This window comes from Podarcis vaucheri (genome assembly GCF_965113315.1).
Source record: "Podarcis vaucheri genome assembly, chromosome: 2".
In the NCBI taxonomy this organism is placed as follows: domain Eukaryota; kingdom Metazoa; phylum Chordata; class Lepidosauria; order Squamata; family Lacertidae; genus Podarcis; species Podarcis vaucheri.
This window is the reverse complement of record NC_138760.1, coordinates 38,860,461-38,880,619: the sequence shown is the minus strand read 5'-3', so window position 1 is coordinate 38,880,619 and position 20,159 is coordinate 38,860,461. Positions and strand designations below refer to the sequence as shown.

The window sequence follows — 20,159 nt, the reverse complement described above, 5'->3', positions numbered from 1 at the left end:
ATACATCTGCCTTGGTCCAGCTAGGGACCATGTGCAAGCCGACTTCCATACATATTGCCCTAGCTGGGTGAAGACTTGCGTATGCAAATGGGTGTTGTCATTCCTCTAAAGCTCCACCAACTCTCCCACCCAAACAGCAGTGAAATGAAATGAGCTCAGGCGCAACACTGGGCCACAATGACCTCTCCCATCTGGAGGATGTCATTTTTCCAGAGAGAGACAAAAGTTTTGCCCTGAACTTCTTCAGGGAGCTGTTCTGCAGCCTTGGAGAAACTGCAGTTTCCCTTGTCATAGGTGTCCTCACTTCAGGTGCTGGGGGCATATAAAACAGGAAGAATATAGGCGGCAATTGGGCTTCTTTGGGGAATGGTGCTGGGGGGTGGGTGAAAGCCTTTAAAAATAGTAACCAGTACAGTGGTACCTCCGGTTGCGCACAGGATCCGTTCCGGAGCTCCAGTCAGATCCCGAGGAATTCGCAACCGGAGGTGCCTGTTCTGTGCATGTGCGCAGCTTGGTAGAGCGCTTCTGCGCATGCATGCATGCATGGCAAAACCCAGAAAAAATACTTCTGGGTTTGCCGTGTGCGTAACCCGAAGGATACGCAACCAGAGGTGTGCATATCCAGAGGTACCACTGTACCTTGTATTGCACCAGGAAATAGCTGTCTCAGAATGGGATGGATTATGTTCCTGCATCCTGGCCTTTACCAAGAGGCAGGCAGGCATTAGCGAGCCATTTGGGTGGCAGGGAAAGGGCAGGGAGATGGGACTGCTCAGAGTGTGCAGGAAATGGCCCTCCAAGCAAAGAGAGGGCTTGGAAGAAGACTTCAGATCTGGTGAGGGAGGAGGTGTCAGTTCTTGCCTGAAACCTTGCACCCAAAACGAATCAATTCTCCTGTCTTTGTCCCCCAGCAACTATGGGACAGCACACTCGGCCAAGAACATCCTCGAAGACATCAGCAACATGTTTGATGACCTTGCAGAGCAGCTGGATGCCATGTTGGACTGAGGACGGGCTTCCTTCTCTGATGATGATGATGATGATGATGATGATGATGATGCAGGTTCATCCTTCTACCCTACCATTTATGAGACGTGGACAGCTTGGGGAGAAATCCCACGACTACTCATCGGCCTCTCCTTCCAGGCACTTTACCATATTTTCCTGATTTCTTGTGAGTGCTAACTTCCAGCCAGAGGCAACTGCACTCCAAGTCCATTTTTTGGACAAATATCTTGGGGCAAGAGTGCGTCAACACACATCAACTTGGTGTTTCCATCAGAGGGCACCAGATGCTTGCCAGGCCTCTAAACAGTGACCACCCACATCAGCACTGAAGCTACAAAGGAGGGCTGGTTGAATGCCTGCAACGTTGAACCACAAGGGAGGCAGACCAATGCTGGAGGCTACTGAGAGCTTCCCTTGGACCCTGGCCTCCTTCCCACGTAATACCACAGACATCTATGCTTCTTGCAAAGAGCAGCCCATTCCCTACTCCTGCGTCTTGTCATTTCAAACGATGCCAGCAATGTGTCAGTTTCCCTAGGGCAGTGACATCCGCAAAGGGGCCGAGGCTCAATGTGGCCAAGTTGACAAAAGGGAACAGGATTGGTAAGCCTGGCAGCTTCCAGAGCAAGACAGGGCCTTGCTGCTTTTCCCAACGTTGTCAGCAGAGGAAGGACCGTGTAATCCGAGTGGATTTAAATCCTGCACGTTGCCCCATCTTTGCCTCGACCTCCAAAAGCAGCTGGCACAGCCTGTGGCTCCCAGAAAAGTAAAATAAGCTCAAGGGCGACACACTTTTCAGGGGAACTGAAAACTACTTGACCTTCTTTCCCAAATACCTCGGGTCTCATTCATCGCATGGGCCGGGTGGGTTGGTGGAGAGATAAAATAGTCTTCCATTTTTCTTTCTTTCAGTAGAATCTGGGAGGAAAACGCTGATTGGTGGGGTGGCTTACAGTGCCTGGCACCCTCCAGTGGCGAAAATAATACAAGAGATCCTGAACATGTTCTCCATTGTAGCATAAAAAGTGACTTTTCCTAGTTGCAAATACTCTTCCCTATCCTTTTTCCAGCAGGGAACGAAGCATGTAGATCTATTCTTAAAATAGAAATTAAAGCAGACAGCATTTGGGCTATAAGATGAAACTGCCTTTCCAAAGACCATTCCTTGTAACTCATCTCCCTGTCCAAAGTGAGCCCATCCCTACCAACAACTGAGTGCAGCAGGCAAAGGGCCCAATTGCAACCCCACGGCATTCCACTTCCTTCCTCCCTAGGGACAGTTCCACTCTGATGAGGGGGCTCTTACCTTTGTAAATATGCCCAAGGTGGTGCCAATCAGGCAGCCTACAGAAGGAAGAGAAGGGAAAAGAAAAGTGTAATAGTTGCTGCTTACATGCTGCAGGCAGATTAGAACTCGTCCATGACTGATATGGCAGAGAGACTGTAGCTGAGCAGTACAGCACATGCAGAAAGGTCCGGTCTCCAGCATTTCCAGGTAAGGCTGGCAAAAACTGAAAGAGCCACTGCCAGTGATACTGAGCTAGATGGACCAAGGGGTCAGACCCTGTAGAAGGTGGCTTCCCAAGCGAGTTTTATTTTAAGTCTAAAATGAAGATGACCATGTATATCACAGACTTAAAACTTCTGCCAGTTTTTTCCAAGTATTGAGGCAGACCGGGCAAGTCAGCAGTTTTAAAGTTAAGGCAACAGATCCTCTGGGCATCACGGGGGAAAGGGCTCTGCTGGAGGATCCAGGATGTGCATCGCTTTTGATTTCTTAGTAGTGAATCATGAAGTGGCAAGCATTGAGCCACTTGCAAGGAAGTGAAATCCAAATGGCGAAGGGAAAAAAGCGAGAGGCTACAATGGAGCCTATTAATGTGTCTTGGCCATAGATGTAGTTTCTCTTTATTTTTTTGGACTCTCTTTTTATCCATAGTGTCAAGTGGATTAGTCATCCTCTGGTTGATGACTAGTGCTAAAAAATATTTTTTTAAAGAATTGCTGCAACCAGTGGCACTTTATAAAAAGGTTCATTAAGCCTTTTTGAAAAGAGGTTTGGATTTCACAGTAGTTGATTTGGGATGCATCCTTTCCCCCCACTGTTGATAAAACTGTAATTTTTTAAAAGAAATGTATATATTTTTTAAATGTGGATTTGTTGTATATTTACTAACCAGAGTGCTGTTGTATTTTAGAGTTGGGGGGTGGAACCACATTACTGTCTGAGCCACTAGGGGGCAGTAAAATGCTGTTCTTTGTGATCACTAATGAGAAAAATTCCCCCTTCCCTTTTTGTCCAAAATGCTTATTTTTTAAGAGCTAGTTCTTTATTTTAAATATATTGTATGCTGTGTAAATTATGTATGGATGCAGTTGTGTCTAACCAGCCTTGGCCCCACCTGCTCTATGTAGCAGGAACTGGCCTAGGGAAATTAGTCCAGGCAAAACACCAGCCAGGCAGTTTTTAAATCATCTAGTCTGTTTGTGTTAATCATGAATTCTTGTTTTAAACTAACATAAACAGAAACTTTATGGTATTAAACACTGGGAATCGTTTTCCCTTTTGACAGATGTACTTGGCTTGCTGAGTCTTCTCTTTTTGAACAGTCAGATGCTTTGTGTATCAAGTAGGGCTGTCACAACCTCAGGAAAAAGAAGTCATTTCAGACACCACTAAATATCAATGCTCAATGAATATTTTGTACTCCAGTATGGCTACCTTTGACCAAATTGCGGGAGGCAGTGGAAGACAGGAGCGCCTGACGTGCTCTGGTCCATGGGGTCGGACACGACTAAACAACTAAACAACAACATGGCTACCTAAGTTCAAAAATATGAGCATGCCTTAAGTGTGCAAAACTTGATGTGTGCCGCTTCAAATATTCAAAAGGAGCCATAAGGAAAAAAACTGGGCACCTACTTTCCAGTATTTTAAAGAAAGATATAAGTACCCTTCATGTCAGCTAAGGTGTATGTACACAATACTTAAGTGAAAATCAGCCATAACAGATCCAGCCTGCATATCATCCAAACAAATTAAGATTAGTAAATGAAGGTTTAATGTGAATGTGCAATTTGCTACTGCACACTGCAAAGGTCTCACTCTGTTCCTGTGGCACTGCAGATGAAACAAACCAGAGCTTGGCTTGTTGTGATTCTCCGAACCTGAGCTCATGGTTTGTTTTCCCAACCAAATCATGAGCAGCAAGCCAGGAACAAACCCTGATTACTGTTCATGCTTTGCTTGGGTAGAGAAACAAACCACAACCCTGGGCTTGGATGTCCACAGCACAACAGGAACACTCTCATGACCTTTGCAGCAGCACACCGCATGCTCACATTAAAGCTTTGTTTGCTCTTAGCTATGGTTTAATGTGCGAACCAGACCAATGTCTGCGGCTGGCAAAGACATAAGTAATATTAGCCACAGTAATAGAACCTCCATCACTTCCATTAGCAAAGCATATTGATTGCTCGAACCTATTTTGCCTCATCTATCTCTGCATCTCAGCATGTAACTTCTTGTCAGCCAGAAGGAGGAAGCAGTATTTGATCAAGAAAACGCTGGGGGCTTGGACTGATTTTACCAAAGAACAAAGATGTCACACAAACTCAAACCAGTTAGCCGATATTTTCCAGCACAGTCACAAAATCATGGAGATAGAGATATCATAGCTTAGCAGTTGGCAGTGCAAACCTATACACGTCTGCCCAGAAGTAGGCCCCACTGAGTTCAGTAGGAGTTACTCCCAGCTAAGTTTGCATAGGATTACAGCCAGTGTGGAAGAGATAAGGCAGGAAGCATTTGGTTCAAATCTCCCCACAGTGATGAAGTCAGTAGGTGGCCTTAGACAAGCTGCCCCCTGCCCATCAATCTGTAAGAATTCTGGTCTACTTTACAAGACTGTTATAAGGATTCCTGAGATAGCATACATTACAAAGCACAAATGCCAATCCTCTCAAAAATTTACTGTATCAAAGACAATCATTTATTGCCATTCATACCAGGTGCTCTTTGTTCCTTTTTGTACAATTTACAAGTTTTCATACAAATCTATTTTTTTTTACATACATCCCCAGAAAAGTTTAAATATAAAATATACACCATTTAAAAACAGTTGGATGGGTGAAACGTCTTCCTAAAGCCATACGCCTCACACCTTTCTGATGCCTTGGCTGGACGAGGAGGAAGAGGGGGTGGCCGGAGGGGTGGGGGAGGCAGCAAGGCAACATGGACTTTCAAGAGAAAGCCATAGAAAAGGCTCATTATCTGACTCCAGTGGAGTACAATTGAGGAGGGGAAAGAGTGCGTGAAGTGCAGGGAGGGGAATCTTTTTCAGCGTGATCAACCACCACAGACAAAAGTCTACAGAAAGTGCCTTGTCTAGCAGGGAAACTGCCAGAGACAGTTTATCAGGTGTAAAGCTTTAAAATCACTTAAGGAAAAAATATTGCGGCAAACAGCTTTTAAGCATCGAGGACTCCCAATTGGTTCAGAACGAGGGAAGGATGATGCTTAAATGCAGCTACCCAAGTGTCTGTCACCCAAAGCAAATCAGTCCAGTTTCCAAATACAAAATCTGCACAAACCACCCACAACTTAGCCTGGGACCAGAGACCCAAAACTGGCACATGCCAAGCACCGCTGGCCTCAAGCTAGGGGTGCAAATCCTGACCCACTGAAGCCAGTGGCAATTCTGAAACTAGTAGAGGACTGTTGCTGGTTAGTACCAAGGTGAAACACAGCCCATTCCCCAAAGCTCTTTGCCCTTGGGGAGCAATACAATACATGATCACACCAAGTGAGAAGGCAGCAAACCTTGAGCTACGTGGGAACAGAAATGATGAAAGTGGGAGGGAGAACGTGTTTTTAACAGTTTCTAAACAATAGCCGCTTTTTAAAATATAAACATAGGATATTGGCCGATTTCCCAGTCACAGCCAGCTGGAGTCAGCATACATGCCACAGCTTTGGAGAACTTTGCCATGTGCAGGGGGGCTTAAAGGAACATCCTCTGACCTTAACCACACCGACCTTTTCCAGTTTGATGCCCTCCAGCTGTTTTGGAATGTGTCTTCTACCAGCCCAAGCCAGCATGGCCAAAATGTCTGCAGCTAATGGGAGTTGTCACCCAAAACATCTGGATCGCACCAGGTTGGGGAAGGCTGTACTACAAGCTTCTTAAAATCCTCCAGGTATCACTTTTCTCCTTCCATCACCACTACCTCCGGCCAGGCCTAAACCTATGATTTTTTTCTTTTCTAATCTAGCAAAGTAAAATGTCGTTTTGTCTGCTGTGGAAGGATAAAAGTATCCCTCCCGCCAAAAGGTTGATTTGCCCTTGTTTCCTTAAGAAGGCTTGGCAAGTTTCTAACTACCATGCTAGGGTGGGTCAGTGCTTTTAAACAACTCTAGGGCGAGGTTAATTGGATTGCCTAGGCCAAAACCCTACCAGGTAGAGCAGATCCCCCATGGAGCCCTGAATACTCAACAGCCCGTCCACAGTAGCCCAAAATACCTACTCCCAAACAACACATGCCCTGTTATCTAAGCGATTGGTCTTGCAGAGAAGGCAGCTGTCCCTGGAGTTGTCCATAAATAGAGCAGAGGTTGGCCAACAGAGGTAGTTCTGATTTCTTCCCGCCAAAAGCAACAGCCTGAGTTTATCCACCACGGCTAAAATTGGCAGGCAAGAGAGAGGGTGGATTGAGGACGATGCAGATTCCCAGCACTGCGTGGTGAATCCACCCAGACTTAATTCCCTGTGTTTAGGGAAACAGACCATGGGATAGCATGCTATATGTCTCCAAGTTAACCAGCCAGGCTCGAGCAGCGATGCCCCAAAACAGTGGAGCAAGCACAAAATGCAACCAAGATCCCAAGTCTAGCCCATGGATATGAGAGAGGAACTATGCCCAGCCTCATCTGCCATCCTCCATTCAAAGCAGCCAAGAGGGGGTTTGTAGATGCAGCACTTTTTCAATGAAGAAAAAGTGAAAGATCAAGCAATCAGTCAATCCAGACTCAGATCTGGCCCACACACCTTTGTCTTCCATGCCCGTACAAGCACAGAAAACCACATGACCTCTCAGACCTCGGTCACTCACAAGGTTTATCAAACAGTGAGTGGGTGCACAAGAAAAACACGCAAACCCAGCCCTTTCAGTATTAAGCACTAAAAGACAGCCTCCTTATGGAACGTGGCCAGGGCTGAGGTATATCCACAATAGCCCATCCCTAAAAGGATGCTCTCATGACGGTGGCGAAGGCTCTGGCCTATTAACTCTGTTATTACATACTTTACATCCCTGATGTATTTAATGGGAAAAGCTGCCTTTGTACTCACAGCAGCAAACCTCCCTGGCATCCTGCCCCTCTGCTTCATCTTCCACAAGAGGGCAGCCTCCAGGCGAAGGGCTGTTCTGTGGGTCACAGGGACTGCAGCTGGGGGGGGGGTACTTCTGCAGGGCCAGCTAGCAGGCCAGCTGCTCCTATTCCTTCCTGGGTGGGTGCAGCGCTTATACCCAGAATGCCCTGGGGCAAGCAGCATCGCAACAAATGAACAGATGAGATCAACAGGGAAGTCGGGGGGGGGGGGCAAGAAGGACAAAGAGAAATAACCTAGTCAAATTATGAACGGCGGGGGGTGGGGAGTGTCAAATGAGAATTCCTTGCTCTTCGATCCAAGGTGTCAATCTGCTGGATCCCAAGGAGTTCCAAGGGAAGGAGGTGTAAAAAATAAATTTTAAAGAAGGAAAAGCAGCAGTCCATGTCCCACCAACGCTTTCATGCCAGGCACTGAATCTTCACCAGCGCTCAAGATGGAGCTTTCCCTGCTCTTTGGGGTTGGCCTCTTCTGATCCACACTGACCAGAGGGATTCACACATGAGGCTGGGTGCTTTTTTCCTTTCCTCTCTCAGCAAGGTGGCAAGGTTGTGTGAGAAGGGAACATGCAGCCCCCAGGCCTTCCAGGGCACGTCCTACTTGTGGGGATTAAAATGGAGAATTCATGCCCAGCTTGGTTTCAAACTGCAGCTTCTGCCTCTTCTGGTAACGTACTCGAACCCTGGGGAGGGAGAGAGGGAGAGGGAGAGGGAGAGGGAGAATCATGGAATCAAAGAATTGTAGAGTTGGGACTACAAGGGTCATCTAGTTCAACCCCCTGCAATGCAACTACACCTACTTTTAAGTTAGGAGTAGATCCCACCAATTTCAAAGGGCTCAATCCCAATGGGGCTGAAGCCAAAGCATTTGTGGGGTGGAGACACCTATGGCTGCAGAATAAGAAACCTAGGCCTGTTCTCCCCTTCCCACCTTCATTTAAAAAATGCCTTAAAATGTTTCTTATAGCTGCCAGCCTCATTTGCAACACAGCACGGGAAACAAGAGATATACAAAATGAACCAACCTGCTTCTTTTTTTGTAAGATTTTAATCAGGTAAGTCAGGTTGCAGAATGCTTTTTTTACCTAGTCTGGGCTCATTTGGGTGCCGATGTGATGACTGCTGTAAAGCAGCTCGCTCTCTCCTCCCCTCAAATAAATATCCTGCTAATTAAAAGACTCTCATGCTTCCAAGGAGAGCAGTGGGGCAGCATGCAGCCATTGCCTACAGCCGTTAAGAACAGCGCTTCTGTGATCAGAGGGAATCTCCCATGGGCAAATGCCAAAGACAAACCAGAGGCGATGGCTACTGTGAGTATCCCGCCCTTGCTTGACCCAGCTACTGACGTTTTATAGTGCCCCAAAACCATTTTGGGAGGCAGCCAGAAAAACAGGCAGTTCAATGCGTATTTCCCTGTTGCCAAGACAACAGCATCTCAAGGGAACGGGTCAGAGAGATGTCAGGTAGCAATTTTATCCTTCCAGGAACCCTGATTTAGATACCAGGAAGTTTGCTGCACTGCACAGGAACAGTTAACTCAGCTGCGGAACAGGATGTCATCTATGACTTGCTCAGCTCCCATTGGCAGAGGGGCCCTGAAGGTGAAGGGGTTTCATCAGGGCCTTTGGATATTAAAACAAATGGAGAAAGGGAGGGTAGCAAACCCACAGAGCGACGTTCCCCCACACCTCGATTGTGGGTTTGCAGAGTCACTTGGTTCGCTGTGTTGAAAATGGCGTTCTTGTGATTTGACCCAGCAAGGTCTGCCTTGTCCATAGCGGCAGTCTTTCAACCTAGAGGATGTAGCTAAGAGATGCTTCAACATGATCCACTCGCACAGCAAGCAACATGGCTGCATTCATCTTTCACTGGCCTGTTATTACCCTGCAGGTGTGGTGTGATCATAGATAGCACCTTGGAGGAGGAGATGCAAGTATGGGGTTCTCTTGCTTATCATTCCTTCTTGAGGAGCAGGAGTGGTTCTCACATCAACTTCAAAATGCCAGCATGGCCTAAAAGCACCCAACAGCTGGTACAGCATAAGGCACTTGAGATAATTGTCAGCTGGGCAGTTCTGGTTCATATCTAACCTTGGCCATGAACTTGCTAGCTGGCCTTAGCCATGCCTCTCCCTCCCTCTCTCCAGCCCACTACGCTCCATCTGTAACATGGAAATAATATTGGCTGGCAGGCCAGCCTTACAAAGTTGTTGCAAGGATTATCAAGACCATGTCATGCAAAGCACTAGGAGAACTTTGGGAGCTTCTTATGGAGAGTGCTAAGCAAGACCTTGGGACGTGGGTGGCGCTGTGGGTTAAACCACAGAGCCTAGGACTTGCCGATCAGAAGGTTGGCGGTTTGAATCCCCGCGACAGGGTGAGCTCCCGTTGCTCGGTCCCTGCTCCTGCCAACCTAGCACTTCGAAAGCACGTCAAAGTGCAAGTAGATAAATAGGTACCACTCTGGTAGGAAGGTAAACAGCGTTTCCGCGCACTGCTCTGGTTTGCCAGAAGCGGCTTAGTCATGCTGGCCACATGACCCGGAAGCTGTACGCCGGCTCCCTCGGCCAGTAAAGCGAGATGAGCACCACAACCCCAGAGTTGGCCACGACTGGACCTAATGGTCAGGGGTCCCTTTACCTTTACCTTTAAGCAAGACCTCATGGCAAGGCTCCCTTACCTGATTTCATGGAGTTTGACAGTCTCATTGATGATCACAACAAGGATAAGAGAGAGTAAACCCAACAGCCAGGAGGCCATGGGAATGTCATCCATTTTGTAGGTCACTGGAGACTCGAGGTTCACCCAGAGCTTCAGGTCCAGGAGGGTCTGGATGACTTGGCCCAGCAGCCTGCCATTAAAAACAAAGCAAGACTTGGAAAAACATAGAAGGGGCACGTCCAGCCTTCTGTCCCAGCGCTCTCTCCTCCACTCTGCATCCTCTTCCACCAGCAACCAGAGTACAACCTGCCAATGGGGAAAGGATCTCCTAAGGTAGTGAACAGCCTCCACGGAAAACACAGCATCATGGGGACAGGCATACCCAAGTGGGCAGCATCTCCAAAGAGGTCGCTTTTCCTGGATGAACATTTTAGAAGTTTGGAGTGGGGTGATGAGAGCCTCATGGCATAACAGCCAAGTCAGGGAGAGGGACGTGATGATATCCGAGGCTAGGGGAAGGAAGAATTTGATGTCAAGAGCCAGAAAGACATAGCGCTGCAGAAATGCACACAGAAGAAGAAAAAAGAGTGATGCTTCAAGAGAAGAATGGACAGCAGGAGATGGAATAATTAGAGATAAAGACAGGGGGGGGAGAGAGAGTCACCTAGAGGAATCAGAAAAGGATACTCACACAATGACAACTGTCAGAGTCCACCAGAAGTTAGTGAAGGGGCTTTTCTTCCACAGTGGTTTGGTACGATGGACGTGGGTGACAGAGATAAACACTGTGAAGAAATACCAACAGGTTTTTGTTTTTTTTAATGTGTGGACCTGCCAGAGATACAGAGGGCACAAATCCCCGAGAGTGTGGTGGTTTTTGAAGCTCGTCATCCAAGAAAGCCAATCACAAGGTAACCTTGCTGGGCTTTCAGCAAAAAAGAAGAAGAAAGCAGCCCAGTGATGTTTCCAAAACCCAGGATAGTCCACCATTGACTGGCAGCCCCTGACTCCACACCCTCTCCACACAATTATCTAACACCTCTTCTGAAATCTTCCTGCCTGTTTTTATGCAGTTAAACAGCCAAGGGCTGGGGAAGACTAAGCCAACTGATCAAACTGGCCAGAGAGTCAAGATGTTTGGTTTTACATCTGCCTTCAGCTGGGACATTGATAAAGCTCCCGATCCCTGCCATGGCAAGCTGCAAGCCCCCCACCCCCCTTCAGTACAGCAAGCAAGGAGGAATGGAAATCTCTTACCAGTATGTAAGACAATCATCCCAGCAGTGAACTTTTGGGCCAGAAGAAGGATGCTGGAAAATTTTCCAAACCAGTCGGGGGAGCTTTCTGCACTACTGAAAAAGCAAGCATAGGGGCATCACATGACGTAGATCACGGTTCAAGGCATCAACGAACCCCATTTGAAGAGACTGGATTTCAGAGGGACTCGTGAGCTAGTCCTAAGATCCCGCGGGCTCTGTTAGTCACACAATGCAACCTCTTCCACTGGATTCCCAAGCCAAAAGTGGCCTTTCAAAAGGTATCTGGAATTATCTTAAATCGTTGTTGAATTGTTACCACCAAATTGTCCCCCCACCACACAGGCTTTCCCCAGCTGTATTTGTTGCTTTTGCATTTTAAACTGTTTTTAAATCACCTTGAGGTGGTGATTTATGGGGCGATTAATAAAACACAGAGTTGGTGTTTTAAGACTTCTTAATACTTCCATTGCTGTTTTCTTTTCGGCTTTGCCGTTTTAACTACTTTATATTGCTTTGTTTAATTTCTTTGTGACCTTTCTTGAATTTAGTGTGTGTGTGTGTGTGTGTGTGTGTGTGTGTGTGTGTGTGTGTGTAAAACATAGCCTTAGGTTTTTTTAAAGAAACTAAGTTTCTAGTCCTTATCAGCATAGGGAAACCTGAGAGTAGGGGCAACGTAGCACAAGCCTGTATTCCATGACTTTCCACTCTTCTAGACCCATCTTTGTAAAAGCTACTAGAAATCTGTCATGAATGCTTTGGTTGAGATCCCTGCATTGCAGGGGGTTGGACTAGATGGTCTTTGGGGGTCCCCTTCCAACTCTATGATTCTATAAACAACATAGTCTACATAATCCAAACTGTGCCACCCACAAACGAAACCTTAAAAGAAGCTGTGCTAAAACCATCCCAACACACACTTCCTCTGGGTGGGAACTTCAGTGAGAGCTGGACCCTAAGCACCCGCTAACCTGTGCAGCATGATAGAGGAGCAGCCCGTGACATTCACATTGAAGGCAGAGGAGTTGAAGTTCGCACAGTAATCCTGCAGCATGTAGCCAAAGCAAACCAAGCAGGTGCAAATGGTGAGGCTGAATTTCAGCAGGAAGCAGAACAGGAAGTATTGCTGGGTCTGCAAGACATTGTTGGGAAGGCCGGAGTGACTTACAAGAATGGGAGGCCAGGCCTTGGGTGCCCCGGCCCCTGCCCAAGCCTCAGGCTTACCAGCTGCAGTCTTCCGGAAGAGGGTCGGGTGAGCACCCCCCAGCGAGACTCCTCCAGGGCTGTTCCTCAGGCCCAAACTAAAAGGTCACTGGGGTGTGTGGCTGCCGTTGGCTCAACTCTTCAACCCACCTCCCTCTCTCCCTCCTTCTACCGTTTTGCAGGACTACAGGGACTGTTGCATTATAAATATCACCAAATGAGGAGTACGGGTATATGACAAGAGAAAGAGGAAGTCTGGAGATGAATCATCATCATCATTAAAAATAAACCCATCAACTCAGGGGCAGAAAAAGTCATGCACCACCCACTGATGCCCTGTTTAGAGAAGTTTTTAATGTTTGAAGTTTTATTTTGTTTTGAATGTTCTGTTGAAAACTGCCCAGAGTGGCTGGGGAAACCAAGCCAGATGGGTGGGGTAGAAATAATTAATAATAATAATAATACTGTAATTGTAATTATTATTATTAAACTCCCAGGAACAAGTGGAGGCACCAAAGGATGATACCCTGGCCTGGCCCTCTCCCTGCAAGGGGCTCCTGCTACCGAGAGATCCATGAAGAATCATCAAAGATGCTTCCAATGTATGTTAGGGGCTAGGATGGTAAAACAGGAGAGGCCCCTGCACTAGGCGAGGTGAAGCCATTTGCTTCAGGTGGAGAGTCTGACCCCACTGGGGCCAGCCCTGTTGCCTTCACTGCTGCCAATGTGCCCTCACCACCACTGCTGTGTCACGGTGGTAGTGCAGACATAATCACAGGTACAGTTGAGGTGATGGGGCTGGCAGCAGTGAGGGGGCAGAAGCAGGGACAAGAGAGGGGGCCTAGATGTGTGGGGAGGGGGACAGGGCATTCTGCCTATAGCGTCAAAACATCTTGGGCCAGCCCAAGACTGGATCCAAACAATCAGTTTCATTCAGGAAAACCTGGAGCTGAGGATTGCTGACCTTTTGGGACCTGTGGACACATTTATCTATTTATCTGCATTCCAATGGACTGGGCATCACAGGGGGCAGAGGGCTCAGATCCTGCTAGTGGGCTTCCCAAAGTCATCTGTTTGACAGGGCGAGCCTCTGGCCGGATCCAGCACGGCTCTCCCTATGCTGTTCGCCCCAGTTCCCTCTAGCGGCAACAGAAGTGAGAACTGGCCAGCAGGAGACTGAGCCAACTTTCTTGCCTTGGGCAGTAGGAAGGCCCCCGAGGTAGAGGCCAGACTCCAGCATGCTAAACATTTAGCTAAGCTCATGCTAGCAAGATCTGCGGCACTGCAATCACTGGGGTGTCATGTGTCGGCAGCTGGTAAGAACATTACTTTCACACCTTCTGACGTTGCCACACGCGGACCCTAGTGAATGCCTACCCAATCGTAACCTTTTCTTACCTTTTTAGGAATGGAGGTCAGGTTCTTCCCAGTTGCCATGGACATGATGGAACTGTGAGGAGGCTTGCCCAGGAGGGACACACTTGGAAGAGGAAACAAAACTAGAATTAACCTGCTGAGACTACACACATGAAACCCCCATAATGCTGTATTGTGTTTAATGCTGTATTGTGTTTTTAATACTCGTTTGGGAGCCACCCAGAATGGCTGGGGAAACCCAGCCAGATGTGCAGGGTATAAATAAATAAATTTGTTGTTGTTGTTGTTAATGCCAGCTAATGGGGAGCCCCTTTTCACACAGTTCCTTCCTGCACTGTCAAGTCACTTCAAACCAGTCCACAGTTAACCAGGTCACAACAGGCCTCCCCTCGCTTGCTTGTTTATTGCCTCCATACCCAAAAGACAGCAGAAGTCAGAGGCCAACACAGTTCCTGCTCAACTAGTGAAAAGAACAGCAGATTTAAGCCTTGCAGTGGGGATAGGGGAAACCTGTGGCCCTCTGGAAGCTGCTGTTAACTCCAAACATTCCTGACCATTGGGCATGCTGGCTGGGGCCAACGGTAGCTGAAGTACAACATTATCTGTAGGCCGTAATGGACAAAAGCAACTCAGCATATCTTTTTTGCAGAGAGAGAACCTACAGGCCAGCACTAGCAGAGATGAACAGCGCTAGCATAGCCAACTCTCCACACCATGAAGGCTGATCCATATAAGCATTATGGACTCCACATGGTCTCCAACGTGGTGGCCAGAACATGAAAACCAGGTGCCCGTCCCCCGTGTGGCCCCATTTTATCTTGGGAAAGAAGTGGAGCTCCTGCGAGCATCCCCAAAGTAGAGCATGCTTGTGAATCACAGCGAGAAACCTTACTCACCTTAGCAACGGGTAGCAGAAACAGGAAAGCCACAAGATGTCGGTGGTACTGAGAATGGGGGGCAGCTGCCCCAGGCAAGAAAGGAACTAAGCAAAAGACAGCAAAAGGCACCATCAGCGGAAGGATCAGAAGACCGAAGGGCACCCACCAGCAAGTCACCACACCCATCTTGTAAAAACAAGATGGCGACTAAGAAGGATGGGGAGTCCAGAGCAGGGAGTTCATGCCATTGGATCCTGAAGGGACCGTGAAAGAACTCATTTGTTCAACAATTTTGCATATTTGTTCATTTGGGTGCCATGGCAACAAGGAAGTATATAAATGCAAAAATCAACCAATTAAGGAGCCAGCAGTTGCTGCTACACACAGAATGTGGTGCACAGGATTCCACTGCCTGGGCAGCACTGCACTGCTTTTCATTTTTTTTAAAAATGAAACATTCTGCTTATTTTAACTTAACTCTTCCAGGCCTTGTAGCCGAAGACATGATAGGAAGTTCTGTTTTGGGAGGTGAGGACCTGTGCGTGGCTAGCCTCTGCTAAGTGCTTAGAGAAAAAACACTCTCAAAAAAACTTTATTTTGAAAACCGGAACAAAATTAGAAAAGCTAGTACACTTTGCCTTCCACGCATATACTATTCCAAATGAAGAATTTGGGGACCATACATTTACGATTACAAGATGCTCCACTGTACGCTTTGGACAGCAACTAGAATCAGGGCAGCCTTCCATGACACAAGGATAATGAATACTGCTAGCAAATATCCAACTTAAGCAGCTTCCTCTGGGTCTCTCCTCCTCTTAGATGACTTGCAAGACAATCAGTCCTTTCTGCTTCCTGATGCCATTCAGAATAACTCACCTGGATTATGACCAGTGTCAGCTGACACTGGAGGAGGAAGAGGAAGCATTTGCGAATACCGTAAGTTGCATGCCGGGCCTAAAAGAAAGCATATATAAAATGGATAGTATGCAAGGTATGAGTAAACAGAGACTGTTCTTATATTGTCAGGGATGAGTGCAGTAAACAGATCCACTTTTAAAAATATGGATCAAAACTGAAAGCTTCAATTAGGATTTCTTTTTAAAAGGAAAGAAAACAGGCTGGAACGTCTGTCCTGCCAAATAGCTTCTCTGCATCAAGAAGAAAAATAAGGATGGAACAGTTATTTTATTAAGTCTGGAAGCCCAAACAGATGCTAAAATGTTAGCATATTTAAATGATGGAGATTGTCACAACTGTGTTACTACCAGCTCAAAAGGAAGGGGGCTTTACCTGTTCTATAAGTCTGATGAGCCCAATGGTTTCTTCTGGATAAATGGTCAGGGAGCACGATAGGCTGTTCAGCTGGCCAGACAGCTGGAGAGGCGTGAGCTCATCGGAGATACGGGTCATGTTAGTGCTGGTGGCATACCCAAACGTCTCCCAAGAGCAGCGAGAGGGGTAAAGAGGATCCAGGGCTATGCTGCACAGACAATACTACACAGGTTAGAGGGAAACATAATGGGGAGTAATAAGCCAGGTGCACCCAGCCAAACACCTCGGGGTTACAAAACTGATCCAAAATACAGAGGTGTCCAACAATATTGATGCTTTTTAAAAAGTGAACAAGTGGGCTACAGATTACTTTCGGACCATCCACAGCAAGGTCACCAGCTCTGCAGGGAAATGTCCCGAGACAGGAAATCAGAACAGATTGGACTGAATAAAGAACTCTGATCATAGATCATAACAAAAGAACCGCTAGGAAAATAGGGGTCCACTCAGTCAGCAGTAAGGATCATTGTAGCCTGATCCTTTTATTACTTTATCTGATAAATGTATACCCCACCTTTCCAAAATTAATTTGAGGCAGCTTACAGATAATATATAGCACACATCACAGAATCAAGTAAAATCAGCTAAAACCAAGAAAAAAAATAAGATCAGCATAAAAGCCATGGTAAATGAAACCTATTTTTACAAAACTCCCTTGTTTAAAAAGCAGCTTTGAGGATACTTGGCCCAGCATGTAAAGGTTTGCACTCTACCAAGTACAGGAGCAAGAACAAGATGGAACAATGAGAGCCAAAGGAACAGCAAGAGCATCTCTGGATCATAAGCCTTCTTTGATATTGGGGTAGGGGGGTGAGACTGGGCCAAGCATCCAGCCTCCCTGCCACCAAAATAATTCCCACAAAATTATGCATCTCTATTTCTTCAAACAAACTCTGCATCATTCATTTAAAGCCCTTTGATTTTCAGAAGGGTGCTTTTAACAGAACAAGCTTGATGGATGAATAAAGCAATAACAGCTTGAGGGCTCAAAATGGTCTCCTTTGCCTTTATCTAAATTGATTGCTGCACCTGCTCTGACCTGCTTTCCTCTCTGCTTCTCTCCCATTCCTGCTTTGCCAGAAGAGCAGAAGATTTTATACATTTGAGGACGGGGTGAGGAGACTGTGGCCTTCCAGATAGTTGGGGTCCCAATTCCAGACAGCGGGGCCAATAGTCAAGGAGAGTGGGATTGTAATCCCCATTCCTTTTTAGGAGACCAAGAGCCACCAGTACGGAGGGAGGTTCTCATATGCCACATCAGAGATCCGAACGATGGCACCAAGTCCAACGCTGAGCCATGTGTTTTGCAAAATGGTTGTAGGCAGAACATCCTTTCCCAGCAACTCTGTGGCAAAGGTTGCCGTTGGAACGGATGTTCCTTATGCAACTATTTCAGACAACAACGGGCTCAGTGTGGGATTTGTTCTAAGCAGTTTTGTCAAACTGCTGATGTGGCATAAAAGGTATTTCCTCCACATTGGTCTGCTAAAGGTATTGCCGGGAGGTATCAGATAGCAGTAGTTTTGTACCCAGGGCAAAGGAAAGAAAAAGAGGAGTGCTTTTCAGGTCTCCCTGGGACTCTGTATGGAGATGCAACGGAAGAAAACAAAGAAAGTCAACACAGAAATGGAATCAGGATGAAGGAGTGGTATGAATGAGGACAAACTGAGCTGCTCAAAGCCAGAAACCCAGAGTCTGGGTGCATCTGACCCATGGGTAGGCAAACTAAGGCCCAGGGGCTGGATCTGGACCAATCGCCTTCTCAATCTGGCCCGTGGACGGTCCGGGAATCAGTGTGTTTTTACATTAGTAGAACGTGTCCTTTTATTTAAAATGTATCTCTGGGTTATTTGTGGGGCCTGCCTGGTGTTTTTACATGAGTAGAATGTGTGCTTTTATTTAAAATGCATCTCTGGATTTTTTGTGGGGCATAGGTATTAGTTCATTATTATTTTTTTCAATATATAGTCCGGCCCCCCACAAGGTCTGAGGGACAATGGACCGGCCCCCCTGCTGTAAAAGTCTGCTGACCCCTGATCTTACCTGATGTCGCTCTGAAGGAAAAGGCAGTTGTTGCGCAAGTTGGCAGAGCTGCCGAGGCAGCAAGTGACCTCCCCGTATTCCTGCATGATCTTAATCATCTCACACATGGCTGCAAGAGAACCAGGAAAGGGGTTAAGTGTGTTGACACCCTCTTAGTTTCCACCCGGATCTCCCCATCTCAGCGTCAAAGAATCCACTAGCCTGAGCTCCACTTACTTTCTGGGGTGCAATCTGTAAACAGAGGAACAAGCAAAGGCACGTTGTCAATATTCTGCAGGTGGGGCCTCACCTGGTGGATTCCACGTGGCAGTTTGGCCTGGAGTGAAAGAAGCGGCAATTAAACAAGCCAAGGAGACGGTAGACGAGGGTGAAGGCTAACAACAAGCTCAGGATGAATCAGATTCCCCGCAGCTGGAGTGATAAGGCAGAGCAATGAGATTGCTCTAACCCCTGTTCATTGCCGGATAAATTGGGCTATGTTAGGAGGAAGTGCAAACTGACATTTGCCAGAAAGATTTTCATTGCCATCAACCACTGACTTGCTCTTAATCCGCCCAAACAAGCTACCCTCTGCCCTTCCCAGATGTTACACAGCCAGCAACATAACTATACACAAGTCTCACTTTACAAACACAATGCGTTCCCAGGAAATCACCCATTTCTCCGTGGTTTCCCCCTGAAATGGCTGCAGCCAATCAGCAAAAGAGAGACAAAATGGTGGCCACCAACCAGCAAAGCTCAAAAAAAAGGAAGGAAGCCAGCTCTTTGGATAAGGGAATCTGTGAAGCGTATAGCGAGGCTTGGGTGGGTAAGTGAAATTTCAAATAGTGAGTGTGCAAACAGCAGGAGAGCAAAACCAGATTAAGAGCACAATTCTTCTTTTAAAAATCTGTTAGTTACCACCAAATATTAGTGTATAATACAAATTACAACAGATTAAGAACTTCTCTGCTCACACAGCTCAGAAAGAGAAAGGTTTTTCCTTGTGTAAATTACATAGACTAGCCCTCCCTTATAGAAAGTAATCTTCAGAGTGCAAAGTCTGCAGCCCTAAACATGATTTACGAGGGAAAATGAAGGCAGCCAGAATAATTTATGGGTAAATGTATAAATGATTGGGCAGAAAAAAGTTACTGTGGGTCACTCAACACTAAATACTTATTGAAGGCCTCTAGTTTAGGATTACACACCACCAGTAAGAGAGAAAGAGAGATTTGCAAACTAGGTGGATGAGAGGTTCAAATCCCACTGAGAATTGAAGCATAGGGGGCCACCAGGGGGCGCATTGGAAGATGGCCGACAATAACATCTCTCCGACCCACACGAGGTAATTAAGAGGCTGTGATGGGAGTATGCAGCCTCCCTGCCCCCCCAAGGGAATGGGGGGGGGGGACTGCCTTGCCAGCTGTGTCCATAATTCACCCCCGGATTCGAAAGAAGGGGGTGAGGACACTTGGCACAAAGCCCTCGGGTGACGTTGGCTCTCGCTGACGCTGTCTCTAATCACACACTGGTTTGCATTAGCACGAAACATATAACTGGAAATATATAATTGGGAAGAAGCTAATGCACATACATCAAGTGAAGATCGGGAGTAAAGACTGCTGATTAATGGGATCTCTGCGTGCGGAGTGACGGGTTGGACAAATAAATCAAGTGAAGAATCATCATTAAAAGACTGGTATGTTGGAGTGAAACAGAAAGGGGGGGGGAGGAAAAAACCTTTCTTATTTTGTCTTATGTGAGTACCAATAACCCTCCCCTCCAGAGAGAAGAATCGTTGCTAATTACTAATCACAAGCAGGAGCTAAGAACTGTGTGGAAATGAATTACTGATCAAAGAGAGGACTGGTGGAAACAACGGGGAATGGAAAGTAAGTTCTATGACACAGTTAAAAATGGACTTCCGTTAAGACAGGCTTGCCGGAGGACAAGGGGGAGGAGGACCAGGGTCATCGGAATGTGAATGTATGGTTATCAGAATGTGATCTTGACCTGGTAGGTCCCCCTG

At 46.8% G+C, this 20,159-nt stretch overlaps 2 protein-coding genes across 14 annotated transcripts in view; one reads left to right on the top strand and one right to left on the bottom strand.

Annotated features, from left to right (window-relative positions):
- The window catches only part of CASKIN2 (CASK interacting protein 2), a 99,010-nt gene extending 95,424 nt beyond the window's left edge, over positions 1-3,586 (top strand). For all 6 annotated transcript variants that reach the window (XM_082203353.1, XM_082203351.1, XM_082203355.1 and 3 more), the window contains one exon: positions 912-3,586. In XM_082203353.1, coding sequence (XP_082059479.1) covers positions 912-1,008 — 97 coding nt within the window. In that variant the 3' untranslated portion in view covers positions 1,009-3,586. The remainder of the gene's footprint in view (positions 1-911) is intronic.
- Positions 3,587-4,977: 1,391 nt separating this feature from the next.
- Positions 4,978-20,159, bottom strand: part of TMEM94 (transmembrane protein 94) — a 78,085-nt gene continuing 62,903 nt past the window's right edge. For 7 of the 8 annotated variants that reach the window (XM_082203275.1, XM_082203274.1, XM_082203277.1 and 4 more), the window contains 11 exons: positions 18,365-18,464; positions 18,149-18,257; positions 16,064-16,253; positions 15,650-15,727; positions 14,789-14,874; positions 13,914-13,995; positions 12,284-12,444; positions 11,314-11,408; positions 10,748-10,841; positions 10,076-10,246; positions 4,978-8,079 (listed from right to left, as the gene is read on the bottom strand). In XM_082203275.1, the coding sequence (XP_082059401.1) occupies positions 8,007-8,079; positions 10,076-10,246; positions 10,748-10,841; positions 11,314-11,408; positions 12,284-12,444; positions 13,914-13,995; positions 14,789-14,874; positions 15,650-15,727; positions 16,064-16,253; positions 18,149-18,257; positions 18,365-18,464 (1,239 nt within the window). In that variant the 3' untranslated portion in view covers positions 4,978-8,006. The remainder of the gene's footprint in view (positions 8,080-10,075; positions 10,247-10,747; positions 10,842-11,313; positions 11,409-12,283; positions 12,445-13,913; positions 13,996-14,788; positions 14,875-15,649; positions 15,728-16,063; positions 16,254-18,148; positions 18,258-18,364; positions 18,465-20,159) is intronic. The other variant, XM_082203272.1, reaches the window with a different exon arrangement.